We start from the raw sequence: 21,156 nt of genomic DNA, 5'->3' as shown, positions 1-21,156 counted from the left end.
GTTGTAAATGATCTTTCAGATAGTAATACCTTCTAGAATGCCTTTTAAATACATAATGTAGTAATTCTTTAAAGACACAAAAAAGTCCATAATAATATTTGTATAGAATCAAAACAGACCCCAAATAGCCAAAACTGTAATGAAAAATAAAAATTTTGGAATATCTCATTGCCTGATTTGGAATTGTACTATAAAGCTATAATGCATGGCTCTGTCACTGGAATAAAGACATACTCTGCAATCAGTGAGTCAGAACTGAATACCCAGAAACAAAACCCCATATTTATGGAGAGTTAATGTTTAACAAAGAAGCAGAGAACACAAAATGCAGTAAAGATGACTTCTTCAATAAATGATGCTGGGAAAACTGGATAATCGTGTGTTGACAACTAAAGCTGTATCAGTATTTCACAACTTAAAAGTCAATTCAAAGCAGAACTTGAGATCCAGCTGGCAACTAATAAGTTTATTGAGGCAAATATAGGAATAATACTCCAATATTTGAACCTCAAGCACATCTTCAGTTATCTGATACCACTGGCAAAGCAAAAAATCAAAAATCAAAAATGGAACTATAGCAAATTAAAGAGATTCTGCATGATAAAATAAACAGAGGCTAAAACTAAGAGACCTAACAAGTGAAAAAAAATTCTCATTCAACACATCCAAGGGGCAGTATTCAGAATATATAATATACACAGTACTTGCAAAGCTCAACAGCAACAACAACAACAAATTCAAAAAACCCACGAGAAAAATGGGAACAGAAAATAAATAGCCACCTCTCAGAGGAAAATTGGCAGAGGCCGGTAGGCACATGAGAAAGTGGTCAGCATCACTATCCTTAGGGAAATTCAAATCAAGATGTCAATGAGATATGATCTCACACCAGAGAGAATGGCACATATTAAAAATAGAGCAATCCATGCTGGTGTGGATAGGGTGAAAAAGGAACCCTCATCCACTGTTGATGGGAATGTTGTCTAGTTTAACTCCACTGAAAAACAGTAAGTAAGTAAGTAATTCTCAGTAAACTTAGAATTGAGCTTCCATATGACCCAGCAATTCCACTGTTGCATAACCACCCCCAGGACAGAAGAACTTGTTCAGAAAGACATATGCACACTATTATTCATTGCAGCACTCAATACAATAGCAAAGAAACGGAATCAACCTATATGTCTAACAACTGATGAATGGATTATGAAAATGTGGTATATGAAACACTGTGCAGCTACAAGAACTGATGAAATCTTGTAATTTGCTTCAACCTGGTTGGAACTGGAAGACACCAGATTGAGTGAAGTAAGTCAGAAGGACAACACAGGATGGTCTCACTTACCAGTGGTACAGAAAATAACTGAATAAAGAAATGTAATGTAGTAAAGGTAGGATGCCTAGAACAACCCTGATTCAGAGTATGGAGCAGAGAGGGACAGAGAAGGAAAGAAATCAAGGAAGGGGAAGATGAAGAGAAAGTGAAGTAATGGGGAACAGGGACCATGGACCTCAGATACTAGTGATATGTGGTAGTGCTATAGCTTGCTACTCAACAACACTGAAAATATGAGATCCAAACCACAACCACAGAAATTTGAAATATGCCTGTAAGGGTGGCATTGGGGAGGATTACAGAAAGGAGGTGGGAACAATGGTGGAGGAAGTTGACACTGGTGGTTGAATTGGTATTGAAATACTGTATACTTAAAACCCAACTATAAGTGACTTTGTACATTATGGTTCTTTAATTAATATTTTTCAATTAAAAATAATCTTGTAATGGTACAGATCAGTAGTCAAAGGTTAAGTGCTTTATCATTTGACCATATTTTCTTAAAATGATTCCCTTAGGAGACAGAGAAGCCAATTAGTGTAATTAACCACATTCGATTATCATTTCAATGCTTTTATATCTAGAGTACAATCTTTGAATTAGAATTTATGTGAGCAAGGGCTGGATCGATAGCACAGTAGGTAGGCCGATACCCTTGCACCCAGCCAACCCAGGTTCAATTCCCAACCTCCTATATGGTCTCCCAAGCACCACCAGGGGTAATTCCTGAGTGTATCAACCAGGAGTAACCCTGTGTATTCCCGGGTGTGACCCAAAAGAAAAAAAAATAAGACAGGGGCAAGGAGTGGAAAGAGGTGGGGTGTTGGAAGGGACACTGGGGACATTGGTGGTGGAGATTGGGCACTGGTAGAGGAATGGTGCTAGATCATTGTATGACTGAAACATCACGGTCACAGTCATGGTACTCTCGTTGTTCATCGATTTGCTTGAGCAGGCCCAGTAACATTGTGAGACTTGTTACTGTGTTTGGCATATCAAATACGTCATGAGGAGCTTGCCAGGCTTTACCGTGAGGCCGAGATACTCTCGGCAGCTTGCTGAGCTCTCTGAGAGGGGTGGAGGAATTGAACTCGGGTCAGCCATGTTGGCTGAGTGTAAGGCAAACACCCTAGCTGCTGTGCTATCGCTACAGCCCTGACTGAAACTTAGTCACTAAAATTTATACGTCTGTAAAAAAAAGAACTTGTGTGAGCTTTATCTGATCATAAACTGATGGTAAAATTATCTTTTACCATTTACTTAAAAATACTTTAATTGTATTACTCTCATGGCTGGAGCGATAGCACAGCGGTAGGGCGTTCGCCTTACAAGCGGCCAACATGGCCGACCCGAGTTCGATTCCTCCGCCCCTCTCGGAGAGCCTGGCAAGCTACCGAGAGTATTCGATATGCCAGACACAGTTAACAACAAAGTCTCCAATGGAGACGTTACTGGGCCCGCTCGAGCAAATCGATGATCAACGGGAGGGCCTTTACCTTTACCTTTACTCTCATATTCACATGTGTATAATTTCTCAATATTCTTAAGGAAAGGGTCATTTATTTTCCTTGGTCGACTTTAAAATTTTTATTTTTTGAATTAAGTTGCCATGAGATACACAGTTCCAAAGTTGTTCTTGGTCAGGTTTCAGTCATACAATGATCTGATACCCTCCATCAGTGGATCATTTCCCACCCCTGCTCCCCTATTATACCTTGATGGCTCTATGCCTCTATGCAGGCACCATATTTCTCTCCCTCCCTCCTTCCTCCCTCCTCCCTTCTCTCTCTCCCTTCCTCCCTCCCATCCTCTCCCTCCCTCCTTCCCTCCCTCCCTCTCTCACTCTCTCTCTCCTTCCCTCTCTCTGTCTTTATCTCCTCTCTCTTTCTGTGACTCTCTCTGTCTCTGTCTGTCTGTCTCTGTCTCTGTCCCTGTGTCTGTTTCTGTCTCTGTCTCTCTGTCTCTGTCTCTCTGTCTCTGTCTCTCTGTCCCTGTCTCTCTCTCTCTCTCTTTCTCTCTCTCTCTCTCTCTCTGCGCACCCCCAGGCACTATGATCTGCAACACAGATACTGAGAGGTTCTCATGTTGGTTCCTTTATCTACTTTTAGCATGCAGTTCCTATCCAGAGTGATCATTTCCAAATATTTGTCATAATCTTTGACCCACATTTAAGGGCCTTGGCAGTCCTCCTTGGTGGTGCTGACATTTCTGCATTGCAAAATGTGTTCTGAAATTCTCTCAAAATGAGTCTCTTGATATTAGGTAGAAGAGTTAGGAAAACATAAATAAATTGAGTATTTGAAATTAATAATTCAATAAAGAAATGTAAATACTTGGTATCAGTGGAAATAATTCATAAAATATTTGAAAAACTTGTTCGTATGCACAACTAATTCTAAATAACTATTGATTGCATAAATCAATGTTTTGATTTGATGTAAATAAAATATACTTTTTATAAAAATATAATATAAACATTAACAATATGGGCTGGAGAGATAGCACAGCGGTAGGGTGTTCGCCTTACAAGCGGCCAACATGGCCGACCCGAGTTCGATTCCTCCGCCCCTTTCGGAGAGCCCGGCAAGCTACCGAGAGTATTCGATATGCCAGACACAGTAACAACAAAGTCTCCAATGGAGACGTTATTGGGCCCGCTCGAGCAAATCAACGATCAACGGGAGGGCCTTTACCTTCACCTTTTATTAACAATATAAGATAACTGATATAAGCCATAGTTAAAAATATATGAGTTGAACTATTTTAAATATAGAAAAAAATGAATGCAGATATCCATGCATTTCATTACTGTGCAAATGCTGTGTAACTTAAACTTCATTAGACAAATACATTTTCTGGCAAAAAATTATTGGCAGAGTATGAGAGAATATTCAAAATTATAAAGGTCAGTTTTCTAAAATGTTATAGTAATTATGAATTCAATTACATTTAAAATATTGTATCCAAAAGAAAGTATTTGTCAAATAATTGAAATAAAAACATAAAAATACAGTATTATATATAATTTTTATTTTAAACTTTATGATGGTTCTAATAGTAATTCATTTCTCTGAATCTCTGTTACCCTGATCAGAAGATCTTTGCAGCCATAATAAAGATAATCTAAATTAATCATAGGATTCTTATGGATTATCCTGGAACATGCAATCAAATTACATGAACCCTTACAGAAAATAACTTTTCTCTGGCAGGAGGCAAGGGAAGAGAAAATATGAAAAATAAAGTAGTATGGGGGAACAAAAAGAACCAAGAAATTGAAAAGGATTTAACCCACCTTGGTTGAATTTACAGATGAATGTTACTATGGGCCAGAGTACCTTCTAAGCGCTGTGAAGAAATCCCAATTAAGATCTTCCAGAGAATCAGGTTACACAACCCTACAAAGCCAAAACTTAAAATTTAATACAATGGACATTTTTAGCTCATTCACATTATATTTCAGACGTGCATATTGGTAAAGTGCTTTGACTCACCTACCATATGCATTTCTAATGAAATCAAACAAAGTTACGTTCTACTAGCATTTTTTAAAAATTTTTCATTAACTAAATAAACATCTACAATTTATTTAATGCTAAATTTCTCAAATTTTATATACATTTGTTATTTGTGTTGTTGTTAAAAAATTATTCTAAAGTTTATCACAAACTGTTTTCTGGTGCTTATAACATAAGAAGAAAACTGAAAAAAATAACATGTTAGAAAAGATTCATTCAGACATTAGTTACAGTGTGTGAGTTAATTGTTGTCCGTGTTGATGTATAAAATTACACGATAGTGTGTTTCAATAAAAAGTCAGTTCAAACAAGGTTGTACATTGATCAGCTGATGAGAATGTGACCAGAAACTTATAGACTCACCTTATGTTCTGTCATAACAGTATACAATCCCATATTCCTCATAGGATCAATGATTGATTATTTAACTTAGTGTTTGCAAGATGCTGAAAAACTTAAGAAACACATATAATAATATATATATGTATATATATATATATATAATAGTGACTTGAATACAAGTCTTCTGTACAAAAATATTAGGAGTAAAATTAATAAAATTATCTCTGAAGCATTGCTATCATTTTAACGTTATGTTTAGTTGTTATGAATCACAAGACAAACATGCCCCACTTTTATTTACACTCACATACGACTTTTTATGTACATTAAAAAACATATAAACTTTTCTTCTTTGATTTTCTTTAAAATTTTGTATTTGTATTTACTTCTGCATTGCATGTACTTCCTGATTTCTCTATAATAACATTTGTGGGAAACATAAGAACTAAATGAGTAAGTGATACCCTCAGGCAGCTGCCCAAGTTGATAATCATCTCATGCATAGAATGCCCTTCACAAAACCGAATATATATTTCTGAATCTTGCTGAAATGTTAAAGGGCAGAACATGGCCATCTGTATGGCAGATGCGCCCTGAAAACTTTGAATAATAATGTAGAGGACAACAAAGATTATAATAAAATCTTAATCCATGTGTAGAATTTTGCCCCATTTAATGCTCAAAAATTTGCAAAGTCCGTTTGCCTTTGTCTTATAGTAAAAATAGGAGTGATATATGCGTATATATTTCTGATTTGTCTCTACAAAGATATTGTGATTATACAATTCTGTTGGTAAGAAAAGAAATTTAATAAAAGGTTGAAATGGACTATTTTTAAACGTTGTGTTGGCCCACCCTCTTTTGCTTCTTTGCACCTGGTGTAATCCATTTCTAAGGTCTTGTTAATCTTGTTTGTCTGCCAAAAGTGCTTTATCTTATTTTTCTTAACTACTTCTTTTATATTATCATCAAACATTGTAAAACATAACCTGTATATGAGTGCACCTAAGTGATTGATTATGAAAGAATGTGTTTATTTCTATTAACCATTGCTGGAGTGATAGCACAGCAGTAGGGCGTTTGCCTTGCATGCAGCCAACATGGCCGACCCGAATTCGATTCCTCCGCCCCTCTCGGAGAGCCCCACAAGCTACCGAGAGTATCTCGCCCGCATGGCAGAGCCTGGCAAGCTCCCCATTACGTATTCGATATGCCAGACACAGTAACAACAAAGTCTCCAATGGAGACGTTACTGGGCCCGCTCGAGCAAATCGATGATCAACGGGAGGGCCTTTATATTACATTTTACATTTTATGTGTGTGATATAGTGTTTGATATTTCTGGTAGTAGAAATTAATGGATTTCAACAATCTGTACTGCTATGTTTGGTTTAGATGCACAGATATAGAGAGAGCTCCCTTTAGACTAGCCTATGCAAATGATGAAATAATGATTTAGTATATTACCTGAGATATTTACTGTCAACAATTAGAATCACAGACTCAAAGTAGAGGGGAGAATCTTAAAACAACTGAACTGAAAGGACAAATTTAGACAATACCATTCAAGAAATAGGCCAAAATCTACTGGAGTTGTACTTGTGCATTCTGCTTTGAATTAAACAGAATTACGAATTCAAAGAATTATAAGTCCTCATAAAATGAGTTTATCAATATTTTTAAAAAGTTACAGTAGCTAAGATCTGAAAACAACCCAAGTACAATACACGAGTAGATGAATGAGTTTATATTTATATAAATGATATATGTATCATGCATGTGTATATGCATATAAACATATATATGTATATATATTTATATATATATATCTGTATGTCTGGTACTGGTACTGGTACTGTCCTCCCATTGTTCATCGATTTGCTCGAGCGGGCCCAGTAACGTCTCCATTTTGAGACTTGTTGTTACTGTGTTTGGCATATCGAATACGTCATGGGTAACTTGCCAGGCTTTGCCCTGTGGGCAAGATACTCTCGGTAGCTTGCTGGGCTCTTGGAGAGGGGCGGAGGAATCAAACTCGGATTGGCCGCGTGCAAGGCAAATGCCCTACCTGCTGTGCTATCGCTTCGGCAGCACATACACTAAAATTGGAATGATACAGAGAAGATAACAGTGTATCCTTAAAAATACCAGATTCAAGTCATTGAAATATAGAATCAAATGAGACTACTCCTTTTATTCACTCTCAAACAACACATTTGTAAAGAAATTGTATTAAAATGTTAATTAAAGGTAGGGAAAACTTCACAATACTAATTTCAGCAACAATGTCTTTACGGACACAAATCTAATAAAGGAATAAATAAAAAATAAACAATGAGGACTACTTCAAACAAAAAGGTTCTGCACATGGAAATAAACTATCAGTAAAGTAAATGGTGCTGTAATGATAGCACAGTGGGTAGGGCTTTTGCCTTGCACACACCTAACACAAGTTTGATCCCCAGCATCCCATATGGTCCTCCAGCACCGCCAGGAGTCATTCCTGAGTGCAGAGCCAGGAGTAACCCCTATGCATTGCAGGGTGTGACCCAAAAAGCAAAAATTAAAACAAATACATCCTGCTGAGCAGAAAAATATAATTGCACATAAAACAAAAAAGGGGTTATGTTTATTAAAAAAAACGTATAAAACTCAACACAAGAAATAATTTTGCCAAAAATTGCCAGAAGTGATTAATTGAGGGTTCTTCAAAAAAAACAGCCATGTGAAAAAATGCTGATTGCCACTGATTAGCATGGTAACACAAATCGAAATTATAATGAGACATCACGTCATAGCTGAGGAGGATAACCTATATCACAAACAGCAAAAGCAACTATTGGTTGCAAGTATATTAAGAGAAAATATCTACTTATATTTTTGGTTGGAGTATAAACTAGTTTACTCCATTTGAAATCAGTAGGGATATTTCTTAAAAATAGACTACCATCCCTGTCCCCGCCCCCCCCCCAAAAAAAAACCACAACAGACTTTGCACATGATCAGTCAGTTCCAATTTAAATATGTGAGGAATGTAACACAACAATTTGAAATAATCTATATAAACCTATGTTCATTGAAGCAGTATTTACACTACAACAGTCAACATAAGAAAGAACTAGAGGTCAAATTATACTTGAGGTAAGATGTTTTATACATACATATATATATATATATACTTAGGTATGTCATATATATGTTATACATATATTTATGCACAATGGACTATGGCTCAGATGTAAGAAAAGATGCAAACGTCATTTCTGACAATATGGATGGGACTGGAAAATGATATGCTTAGGGAAGTAAGTCAGAAGTGAATAAGGATATTTTGCTGATCTCACCCTAGGTGGGGCATAAAGAAATAAAGCAAGGGAACACAAACACACAATCCAAATCTAACCTCTGGGTTCAGGTTACAGCATTAGATTTAAGAGTGAAGAGGATATAGGAGATGCACAGCATGGAAGGAATGAAGAAAACTGAGGTGTTGGAATATGATGGTGACATGGTGACAACCTGATTTAAAACAGGTGCAAGAAAACACTCCTGAAACATGCACAATATTGGAAACTATTGTTTTCTAAACAATAATTCATTTTAAATACATTGATATAGTGCTATTAAAACTTTTTATTATAAATATCTATGATATGGTAACAAATCTGTGTATTACTGCAATAAATAAGATTTGGTATGCCATCATTTTAATGAATTCAGAATTACAAATATTTTGTTATGTATGCAAGTATTGAAAAATGAGATATATATTTCATTGGAAACAAAAGTGCAAGTGCTATTCTGTAATTTGTTAGTTATTTTCAAAACAGAAAGAATGCAAATATTTTGTTAAAATACAAATTTTCAACAATTCAAGCTCTTCTGAAAATACATAGAAACATAGATAAATGATAAAAATTCATAAAATTTATATCTTCCAAAATAAAATAATGTCTGCTCTATAGAGTCATGAAGGAACTGGCAGAGGAACCCAGGTGTGCGGGACCTGGGGCTGAGATCTCCAACCCTGCTCAGATTGGGACCAGGCCTCCTCCACCCAGATCCCTTTTCTTCCAGTGTGTAGGCGTCACACCCACCAACTACCCCAGCGCTGTGTTATCCCATTAACGGCCAAGACCCAGGGACTATAAAACCCAGCTCCCGGAAGCACTTGGCCTATAACACCCAGCTCCTGGAAGCACTTGGCCACATGTGCGGCCGCACGACCTCTTTTTGTCTAGTGTTCACTCTTGGAGAACCCGACAGGCTACCGAGGTATCCTGCCCCCACAGAAGAGTCTGGCAAGCTCCCTGTGGTGTATTCAATATGCCCAAACCCAGTAACAATGATGGGTCTCATTACCCTGACCCTCAAGGAACCTCCAATGTGACACTTGCTAAAATATCAGGGCTAAGACGAATGGGCATGTTACTGGTGCTTGCTCAAGGAAATCGATGAACAACAGGGTGACAGTGATACAGTGATAGAGTCGGAGTGATTTTGTTTACAGATAATACTTTATTTACACTGACACCCGATAGCACAGCGGTAGGGTGTTTGCCTTGTGCGCAGCCAGCCTGGCCGAGCCAGGTTCTATTCCTCTGCCCCTCTCCGAGGGCCCGGCAAGCTACCAAGCGTCTCTCTCCCACACGGATATGCCAAACACAATAACAAGAAGTCTCAAAATGAAAACAAAGTCTCAAAATGGAAACGTTACTGGGCCCACTCGAGCAAAATCAATGAACAATGGGAGGACAGTGACAGTGACACTGCAAATATTAGATAAATAAAATGCAAAATAAAGGCACCAAAAAAAATCACCATATTCTGACTTGGTATGGGTAATGTGTCTGTGCCCCTTCGTTGAGAGTTGATTTGAACATGATTGAGTATATCAAATTTAAGCATGAGGACTAGAGACTCTAGTCACAGGAATCCAACAGGTAAAAGTCCAATAGACAAGAAAAATGATTTTTCTCTTGGAGATCAATAAAAAGAAATAAAATAAAACTAGAACTTAGTCTAAAAGCTAATATTATTGCTGTTCTGTTATTGTTGCTGTTTGGTCTGAAATGAAAAGATAGAACCAATTTTTCAATTTCTGTCACATAATGACTATCCAACCAATAAAGCAGGCACTTAAGAAATACCCCCTCTCTACTCTGATTGAGTATCTATTGTTTCAAACTAATCTTCCTAAACTTTACAGTTGCACATAATTAGCAACCTGGATTTCCTGATTTCTTAACTTGGTTTTGGATTTTAAAGAAACATACTTTCTCAAGCAACATAAATTCTCATTTTTAGATATTCTAAAACTTTAACTTTTATTAAGGAAGAAGAAGAGATAATTTTTCTACACAGGTCCTGATGATAATTAAGTATTCTAAGGTGCTTTACACAGAATCAAGGCCATTTGTTTGTTTATACAAAACAAGGACTGGGATTTTGAGATGTTTTCAAGATCAGTTCTGTAATGTTTACAAGTGTTCTTTCAAAAATGCTTCAGGCTCATGGTTGTGGAAAGCTGTCTACTCTTCCTTTGTTTAGTAAGTGGCTGATTTTTATATGGTGTCACTACTGCTATGCCCGTGATGAAATTTTATTTGAAGTGATGTCTTTCATTTTTTTTCAGCTTACTCCGGTTGGTACCACAATATTTACAGGATTTTCAGGAGACAATGGAGCTACAGACATAGATGACGGTCCAAATGGACAGATAGAATATGTTATTCAATATAATCCAGATGATCCGGTATGTAAATGCCTCTTAACAATGTGATTTCCTAAAAGGAATTAAAATTATATTTATTGATACATTACCGTATTATTTTTCATCTCCAAAACTATATTAATAATGATTACTAGAAAAAAATTAAAACATATTTTAAAATTTACATTTAAATTTTAAAAGCTAGTTTTGTTATATTTATAGGTAAAATTTAAATATCTTTCAATACATTAAGTATATTTTATCATAGTTTGACATTTTTTCTTGATTTCTACCTTATTTTAGACTCTCTAGTAAAGGCCCTCCCGTTGATCATCGATTTGCTCGAGCAGGCCCAGTAACGTCTCTATTGGAGACTTTGTTGTTACTGTGTCTGGCATATCGAATACGTCACGGGGAGCTTGCCAGGCTCTGCCATGAGGGCGAGATACTCCTGGTAGCTTGCCGGGCTCTCCGAGAGGGGCGGAGGAATCGAACTCGGGTCGGCCATGTTGGCTGTGTGCAAGGCAAATGCCCTACCGCTGTGCTATCGCTCCAGCCCACTAGCGTTCTAAATAAATTTCTTGAGATGATATAATCAATGTGATACATATGTGTCATAAAACTATTACTGACAGTTCAACAATACAAGTTTTCTGATCATAGTTCTCATAAATCCAACCCCCCTCCTCCCCGCCCACCCACCACCACAGAATGAAATCTAAAATACTGAAGAGCACAAAATGTCTAGCTAGAGGCCATTTAGTTTTTGTTTTGGGGACCATCCCCATGTTTCTCCTGAGTGATTCCCGGGCATTGTTGGTCTTTCAGATATTGGGGATCTAGTAGGTGCTGGGGATTTAACCCAGATTTCCTGCGTACAGATCATGTACACATGCTCTTTGAACCATGTTTCTGACCCAAGGTATATGTTTGGTATATATATTTTTTTAATTAGCCAAGAAACCAAACATTGCCTTGGGGCAGGGCTGGGGAGGATTGGGGGAGTTGCTGGTTAAGTTGGATCACATCTGCTTGTGTTCTGTGCTCAGAGGTTTGCTCCTAGTGGTGAGTGGGGAACCAGATATGGTGCCAGTGATCAAACTGGCCAACCTCATTCAAGGCAACTGCTTTACCCTCAGTCCTATCTCTCTTGCCTTCTTCATCGCTTTGGACACGATGATATTTACTTCCATAACAGAGATGAAATCTAGAGCTGGCAGTGTTGTCTGCGACTCCTCCCTCATCCTTTTTACCCTTTTCCAGCTTCTCAAATACCCCAAAATATAGTTTCAAAATCAATTTTAAGAGTTACTTTAATTAGTGTTTTTCTTATACATTTTATACGAATGTAAAGTTGAGGTAACAGTATCATCATTTTAAAATTTGTGATTCTCACCAACACTTCAAAGCAACTTCAAATACTTGTTTTGTGCAAAGCTTGAGAGCTCACAATAAGATTTACTCACTAACTCATTATAAAAATTAAGTGAGTTGTGATGAATTTATCCCACTGTATTCTCAGAAATCATTTTGTAATAGAGTATGTATCCCAAAAGAGAGAACATATTCTCAGTGGCTAAGTGATTTGCCAGAGATTTTAGCAACTGCTAAGCTATTACAAGAACAATAACTTACAAGAAACACATAGACCACTCCCACTTTACTGCATTCTAATAAAATAGTTGGCACTTATCTCAAGCTTTTTCAAATTATTATTATTATTATTATTTTGCTTTTTTGGGGTCACGCCCAGAGATGCTCAGGGGTTACTCCTGCCTCTGCACTCAGTAATTACTCCTGGCGCTGCTCAGGGGACCATATGGGGTGCCGGGGATCGAACCCAGGTCAGCCTCATGCAAGGCTAACACTCTACCCGCTGTAATATCACTCCGGCCCCGCTTTTTCAAATTTTTTTATTAAAAAAAAAAACATTGAAGGAAAATTTGGGAAAATTGTGGTTTCTTCTTTTTTACCCTAAAAATTATGCCTTTACACGTTTGTTTGTAGTTAAAGACAACACGTTGTGAAGATCAAGAGAATGTATCAGGAAAGGACAATATGCATGAGAGGTGAACAATAGGTACAGTGGGCAGGGTCTTTGCCCTGGAAATTGGAAACAGCTGATTGCACTTTCTAGACCTAAGCAATTTTTTTTTCTTTTCTCTTTAGTTTTGTTCTTTTGTTTTCGTTTTTGGAAAGTTGAGGGTTGGGTTTTGCGGGGCCCACCCAGCAGTGCTCAGGATTCACTCCTGGCTTGAACTCGGGCATCCAGGGATCAGACGTCGGTTGCTGCTCCTTGCCCACTGCACAGTCACTCTTGCACCATTTTTAATTACTTTAAAAACCTAAATTATTTTAAATCTAGGTCTTTAAAATAATTTTAAGTGTATGCCATGTTTCCAGTTGATGTTTTAGGAAGGTCATGTTTACAGTTGAAACAACATGCTACTATGTATAGAATGCTCAGGTCACATATTTCAGGCGTTACATTGTGTTAATTAAAAAAAATCCAAAGATAATATGCAGTGTGAGGAAATGCATGTTATTTTTAAGTCTCTTTTATAAGTTCAGTAAAACTAAAAGCCTTTGCTTCCTGTGCATTAATTCCTTCTGTTTTTCCCTTTTATGGTTTTGTGAGTTCATCATCAATTATACATCACATATTTTTTTTCTTTTTTAGAGATAGGTTAAACCATTTAGTCATATTCATTTCCTAAATCACCAAATGGGAAAGCATATATTTTAGCAAAATGTGACTGCTGCAGAAAAAGGACCACATCATCTGTACATAGTTCTGATGCTTTGTTTAGTCTTTTATTTCTGGCCTCCCAAATGTTGCTTTAGTGGCTTGGGGAGCATTGGTCAAAAAGAACTCATTCAATGCAACAGTCTGACTGAGGATGCTGTGCTACTCAAGCCTCAGGGAGAGAATAATCTCTGTCACACTGACAGTATACTGGCAGAGCACTTGTCTGACCAACCTGGGTCTGATCCCCAGCACCTATATGGTTCTCTGAGCCCTGCCAGGTGTCAGCCCTGAGCACAGTCTGGTATATGGTTCTCTGAGCCCTGCCAGGTGTCAGCCCTGAGCACAGTCTGGTGTGGCCCCCAAATCAAAACAAACCAAACAACACACACACACACACACACACACACACACACACACACACACACACACCTTTCTTTCATTCTTCGTTCTCCTTTTTTCCATTTGCTTTATTCTTCCTTCATTTACTCATCCTCACTTTCTTCTCTCTCTCTTCTTTCTGCTGATTTGATTTTTTCCAACTACACAAAATGATTTTTTGTGAGTTTCAACAAAAACGGATGTGGTGGGGTGTGAGGGATTAAACGTTCAGTGGCCAAGAGCTGCCTCCCCAGGCTGGACGGTGACAGCGACTACGGATAGAGGAAGGACCAGGAGAATGGAGAAAATGGGACATAGGGCTGGTCAGCTGTCGGTTTATTACTCTCTCCTCCCCTCATTGCCTGATATCTCCCCTTACAGCACAATTGTAGTCGTAGTTTGGGTCATAGTCCAGTCATCTTAGTTCCATCATCCCAGTCTCCTCAGACCTCAATGTCCTCTCCTTCACTATCTCCGTCCTTGTCTCAGAGTCTTCTACTTACGGCATTGTCATCATCTAGTCCTCCTTCTATTCCCAAAGTCCCCAAGTCCCCAAAGTCCCCAAAGTCTCCAAAGTCTCCAAATTCTCCAAAGTCTCCATTCTCCTCCTCTAGTTTCCAATGTCTAGACTCCTCTCACCCCTTTCAGCATAGTTATGTAGCAAACATGAAGGGTGAGGATACACAAATGTGGAGTTGAACACTATCATAGTGTTCATCATACAAACAGAGGTAAAGCCACTCCTTCAGGAGATTAACTCAAAGACAAAATCTCATCTGAGATTCAGTACTCCAGATTACTAGGAGTTCTGCTCAAGGGCAGATTCCATCCAGGGTGTATTGCTTTTTCCTTTCCTCAGCTAGTAATCCATTTAAACATTCATAGTAAATTTACTTATTATAATAGTTTGTCATTTTGTATGAACACAGTAAAAGACATATTAAGCTTAAAGTTTGACTCTTCCTGGGGACATCTCACCATATATTTCAGACCACAGTTCTCAAGTCAAGTTCGTCTTTCCTAAACCTAGCAGGGTCCTTATTCAGTTAGTTCTTTTTAGGTCATGTCAGTTTGTCCATGACCATGCTCTGAACTTATTATACTTATGGTGCTTAGCTTGTCTCCTTCTGATGCCAGGGTAGCTTACAATTTGACCTTGGTTCATCCAGTCCCTTCATCGGGACCCTGCTTTTGGAGTGGTAGGAACTAAGGGCCACTGAAGTTTAAGTCAAGTAAATATTACTATGTCCAGGAGTAAATATTATTTTGGAGTCAATTAACTCCCATGATACAAAACATAACATGAACTGTCTTCCTGTGCCTATATAAAAAGGCCATTGCTAAATAAACTGTGCAGATGACATTAAAAAAAGAAATATAGGAGTATTAGTGCTTGATGGAATTGGGTGTGCCTCGGGGGCACTGTTGTGGGAGTAGCTACCGGTTGGAGGAGCAAGAGCAAGAGTAGCACCCTGTTGGAGGAGCAAGGGAAACCCAATGTTATCCAACAATTTTTAAAATGTCAGCATTGAAAATAAGCTACATTTGTTGCAGTTTTGAAAGATTTTTAGCCGGATTGAAAACTGCAGAGTTTGTGAGGTATTTCTTAAGGATAAGAAACTTACTCAATAAAATACGCTATTAAGGAATGAATATGCTGCCACACTGAGGGTGACATTCCAACAATAGTGCTGGAATGTTAAAAAATATTCTTTAAAGTTGCATGTTTCCAGAAAGAATTTTAATCATTATATAGAAGACTCGAGTGGGCCCAGTAACGTCTCCCTTGGAGACTTTGTTGTTACTGTGTCTGGCATATCGAATACTCTCGGTAGCTTGCCGGGCTCTCCGAGAGGGGCGGAGGAATCGAACTCGGGTCAGCCATGTTGGCCGCGTGTAAGGCGAAAGCCCTACCCGCTGTGCTATCGCTCCACATTGAAGACATGAAGTAGAGAAGTTGAGCAGAAGTTCTAAGACCTACCTGTTTAAAAAATAAAATATTACAGATTATTTCTACAAAAATATACTATTTTTGGGGCAGAGCAACAGTACAGTGGGTGGGGTGCTTGCTTTTCATGCAGTCAATCTGGGTTCAATCGTTGGCATTCTATACGATCTCTGAGCACTGTCAAGAGTAATTTCTGAGTTCAGAGCCAGGAGTAACTCCCGAGTGTTACTGGTTGTGGCCCAAAACAAACAAGGCAACAATAAACATACTGTTTTAAGCAAATAATGCTTTGAATACTTTAAATAATGACAGTACAAGACCAGAGATATAGTACAGCACACAAGGCACTTGCTTTGTACATGACCAACCTGTATTCAGTCCCTGGTACCACATATGGCCCCCCAACTGAGCTAGGAGTGAACCTTGAGTGCAAGGCCAGGAGCAAACTCTGAGCACAGTCAAGTGTTTTCTACCAACCACAACAAAACAAAACCAAAAAACAATGAAACTACTGAGCCACTTTTGAAAGAATCATTATGTAGAAACCATAGATGGCAATTCTTATCATGGTGGTGTTAAAATCAGTTCTAAAGGGGCCTGAACAACAGTCCAGCTGGTAGGGCATTTGCTTTGCATGCAGTCAACCCAGGTTTGATCCCCAGAATCCCATATGGTCCCTCAAGCACTGCCAGGGTTAATTCCTCAGTGCAGCCAGGAGCAACCCCTTAGCATTGGGTGTGACCCAAAATGGAAAAAAAATGCAAACAAAACAAAAAACAACTGTGAAAAGAAAATATAATAGCAGGAGAGATTTCCAGATAGCTTATTGTTTATGTAGGAATAACCTAGTTTTTTTTTTTTGGGGGGGGAGCAGTTCTGATAATAAGAATACATTAAAAATTATCCCAGAAAAATTTCCTTTTTATTACCATCAAAGTACTTATTTTAATTATTGAAATTCAATATAAATTCATACCCTAAAACATAAGTATTTATGTTCTTATAAACCAATGTTTTCTCAATGGAAAAATACAGCTAATTTGAAATAGCTATAAAAAACTGAAATAATTATAAAAAGAAAAGCATGCCATCTGTGGTTCTTGAGGATATTAAATTGCAACATTGAATTGTCTAATCTTATACTCAGATGATCTGAAATATTATCTTTTCTTATTTAAGACATCCAATGACACCTTTGAAATTCCTCTCATGTTAACTGGAAATGTAGTATTAAGAAAAAGATTAAACTATGAAGATAAGACTCGCTATTATGTCATCATCCAAGCCAATGTGAGTATTCAGCTTTTTTTTTAACTCCTCTGAATTAATGCAGTTTTTTTTTTAAATCATCTCTTATGTATACAATTGCTCTCTGAGAGTGTGCAGTACACTTCATAACCTCAACAGGGAAACTCTGGTGTTAGTGAAATTTAAATATAGTCTGTTGGTGGGAAATGGGATAGGATGAAGTGAAAGATAGTTTCCATCAGCACTGTTCTTCATTCTCAGAATCATTCATACCTAATCCTCTACTTGTTTTTAGTATTTTTATTAAGTTTGATAAACCAAGGATATGCAACAATCTCCAGGCAGTGGACCCTTAAAAAAACAGATTATTGGACACAATCTTAGACATCTCAATAAAATATTTAAAGGGTAAATGCATACTTGCATTTCTATTAACTTCTCATGGGATAAAGTCCACTAAAGGTTTTGAATAGCTGTTGAATAAGAAATGAAATTGTTTCTTTTTTTCATGACTATCATTTACTGTGTAGCTCCCCACTAGCTACTAGCTACACTATGACCATGAACTTTATATGTGGGCACAAATTAACAGGAAAAAATGTGTTTGCTTATTTTAACTAGCTAAATAATTGTATCTCAAGTTGTTTCAAAAGTTAAAGTATATTCGCAAAGGCCTATTATTTGTCTCCTTATACTCTGCCTTTCTTTGAAATTTGGCTGTTTTACCAATTCCTTATTTCCCAGAACTAGTGTGAATCATACCATAAGCACCACAACTATGAATGAAGTAAGAGTGTAAGCAGGTGGAGGAATGTGGGAAGTAGAATTCTTTGTGTATGTTAGTTCTTTCTCATTTAATCTGAGAGAAAAAAAAATCCAAGCATCTTCTCCCAGCCAATTTCTCCAGCTCACAGCACTGGATCACTTAAGCAAGCATTGCAGGGATGTTGTCTGGTGTGGAGGCAATGAAAAGAGAGACTTTTTCCAAAAAGTCAGCATTTCAGGAAAGAAATTTGAGGAAGTATATAAAAGGAATGAGTAAAATGCTTTTCTCTGTTTTACACAGTTTGGTTGATGTTCTAGATCTGAGCATCAGGATACAGTGATGACCTAAAAACCAATTAAGAAAAAAGATTGTTCTGAAAATACAGTACTGGGCTTAAGGGCACTTGCCTTGCCTGGTTTCATTGCCTTTAGAAGACTGTCACAAGTGATCCCTGAACTTAAGAGAGGAATAAGCCCTGAATACCGCCAAGTGCGGGCCCAAAACTACACTCCACACTCCACCCTAACCCTCCTCGCTCGCTCATCCCCCCCACAAAAAAAAAAGTAAGAAAAGAAAAAGGAAGGAAAACATGAGGTTGGATCAGAAAAATATTCTCTACTGGCTGTTCTAAGTTTATATACAACAAGGTATTCATGATCACAATCATCCTGTTGTTTGTCGATTGCCTCGAGCAGGCACCAGTAACGTCTCCTTTGTCCTAGCCCTGAGATTTTAAAGTGCCATATTCAGGGCTCTTTCAGCATTAGGAGAATGAGCCCCATCATTGTTACTGATATTTGGCATATTGAGTACACCATGGGGAGTTTGCCAGACTCTGCTGTGTGAGCAGGTTATGTTCGGTAGCCTACCAGGTTGTCCAAAGCAAGAATGAGATAATAAGATGTCTTCCGGGAGCTGGGTTTTATAGTCTCTGGGTCTTGGCCGTTGATGGGATTACATGGTGCCAGGGGGCCAGTTGGTGGTTGTGACCCCTGCCTACTGGAAGATAGAGGATCTGAGTGGAGGATGCTCAGCCCCGATACGAGCAGGCTTGCTTGGAAATCTCAGCCCCGGGACCCGCATGCCTATGTTCCTCTGCCGTTACCTTCATGCGTGTGGAGAATGATCTCAGCATGATTGTGGCTGGTTCTGGAGGTCTTTGACTGCTGGAACTCGGCTCCGGGTAGGGAGAGAAACACAACAAGGTATAATGACTTAGAAACTTTTTATTTCTGTTTTAAGGATATTTTGAAATAATAGTGTGCATGTATGCATACAAATGATCTGAAATACACACTTGAATATGTGACTGGATACATATATGTAGAAAATGTATGGTTATTAAAAATGAAATGCTTACTTTTAAACTCAGCCTGTAATGGCATATTATTTTCCAAATTGCTCAATGTTATATTTCCACAAATTATCTTTTAAAAGCCCATTGCCCTTTTTATTAAAAATGTCCATTTTCTTTAACTTGCTTAAAGCAGTGTTTTATTTCACCTGGAAAATTGGCTCTTCTTTGATTCACAATATTGAATCAGATACTATATTACATTAAAAGGTAAAGGTAAAGGTAAAGGCCCTCCCGTTGATCGTCGATTTGCTCGAGCGGGCCCAGTAACGTCTCCATTGGAGACTTTGTTGTTACTGTGTCTGGCATATCGAATACTCTCGGTAGCTTGCCAGGCTCTCCGAGAGGGGCGGAGGAATCGAACTCGGGTCGGCCATGTTGGCCGCTTGTAAGGCGAACGCCCTACCCGCATGTAAATTTGTATTTGTATGTCAGTGACTGGTAATTGCTACCAATATTTTTTTAAATTACATAATACTTAAATACTAAGAATATAAATGTAAGGGGGTATGGTGCCACCAGCAGGTCAATCTGTACCTGTGAGGCAAGTATATCAGCAGTCTGATGGCACCTTCAGACTTCCAGGTACCCCCAAATTGCTGCCGTGCGTTTGGCCAGACCCCAAAGACTTGGGGCAGAGTTTCCCAAGAAAGTAAACAGGCAAAAGTTAGGTATGTGGGAGACACACCCACAAACCACCTTCAGCTCAGCTATATAATTAGAGGCATGGCCTCTCTGATTCCTGATAGAACTGCTTAATGGCCATGATCCCGAAGACTCAAAAACAAATCTCAAAACCCAATGGATTTTGGCAGAAATTTGTCCAGTCCCTGCAGTAGGTACCGGCGGCGCTGGGCCACCCCAGGAGGGAATAGGTTTTGTGCCTTGGCCTGTTCCCCTTGGTGGCCCGGTGGCCGCCATCCTCCAGAGGCCACTGGACAGTCAGGTTTGGACCCACAGTGATGAGACATGCAGGGTCTCACGGCATGGGGGTGGAGCACTATCCTCCCCACCCCAACGCCCCAAGCCATCGCCCACGAGCAGCCTCTCAGGCTCCTGATCAAGCTGCTTAACAGCCATGATCCCAGAGACTCAGAAACAAATCTCAAAACCCAGTGGCTTTTGGCTGAAATGCGTCTGGATCCCACAGTGTATTACTGTCACCGGGCCACCCCAGGGGGACAACCGGTGTTGTGCTTCCACGTGCTCCCCGTTGGCCGCTCGGTGGCTGCCATCTGCCAGCAGCCATTGGAAAGTCAGGTTTGGGCCCTCAGTACAAGACATACGGGACCTCATGGGATAGGGGCGGAGCCGACCCTTTCTTCCCCATTCTAACGAGCCCCTGAGCCACTGCCCACCAACAGCCTTTCTCTCTCCTGATCAAGCTGCTTAATGGCCATGATCCCAGAGACACAGGAACAAATCTTGGAACCCAGCAGGTTTGGGCAGAAATCCCTCCAGACTTAAGTGTTAAAATTTCAGAATTTCAAAATCGGGCATCCACTACTGCAACCACGTGACATCATATGTTATTCTTAACCAGCAATAGAAAACAAATTGTCTACTGTTGCCTTTACAGCAGATCTGAGTGTTGGGGTAAAATCCCAAATAATAATGGTGGGTCTGGTGTCAAAATATTGAATATCACCAAAGTAGAGAGAGAGTATTGTGGAAATCATCTGATCCACAGGTAGGGGGAGGATGTGGGATGGGAGTATACTGGGGTTTTTGGTGGTGGAGAATGGGCACTGGTGAAGGTACAGGTGTTTCATTGTATGACCAAGACTTAAACCTGAAAGTATTGTAA

General features: G+C 38.8%; 1 protein-coding gene across 1 annotated transcript in view; it reads left to right on the top strand.

Annotated features, from left to right (window-relative positions):
- The window catches only part of PCDH15 (protocadherin related 15), a 743,595-nt gene that overhangs the window by 330,623 nt on the left and 391,816 nt on the right, over positions 1-21,156 (top strand). Inside the window, exons 6-7 of the mRNA XM_056120664.1 lie at positions 10,829-10,948; positions 17,161-17,271. Of these exons, the coding sequence (XP_055976639.1) occupies positions 10,829-10,948; positions 17,161-17,271 (231 nt within the window). The remainder of the gene's footprint in view (positions 1-10,828; positions 10,949-17,160; positions 17,272-21,156) is intronic.

Source organism: Sorex fumeus, unplaced genomic scaffold (genome assembly GCF_029834395.1).
Source record: "Sorex fumeus unplaced genomic scaffold, SorFum_2.1 ptg000043l, whole genome shotgun sequence".
Taxonomy (NCBI): domain Eukaryota; kingdom Metazoa; phylum Chordata; class Mammalia; order Eulipotyphla; family Soricidae; genus Sorex; species Sorex fumeus.
The sequence above is the reverse complement of the archived record's forward strand: the minus strand, read 5'-3'. Positions and strand labels throughout refer to the sequence as shown.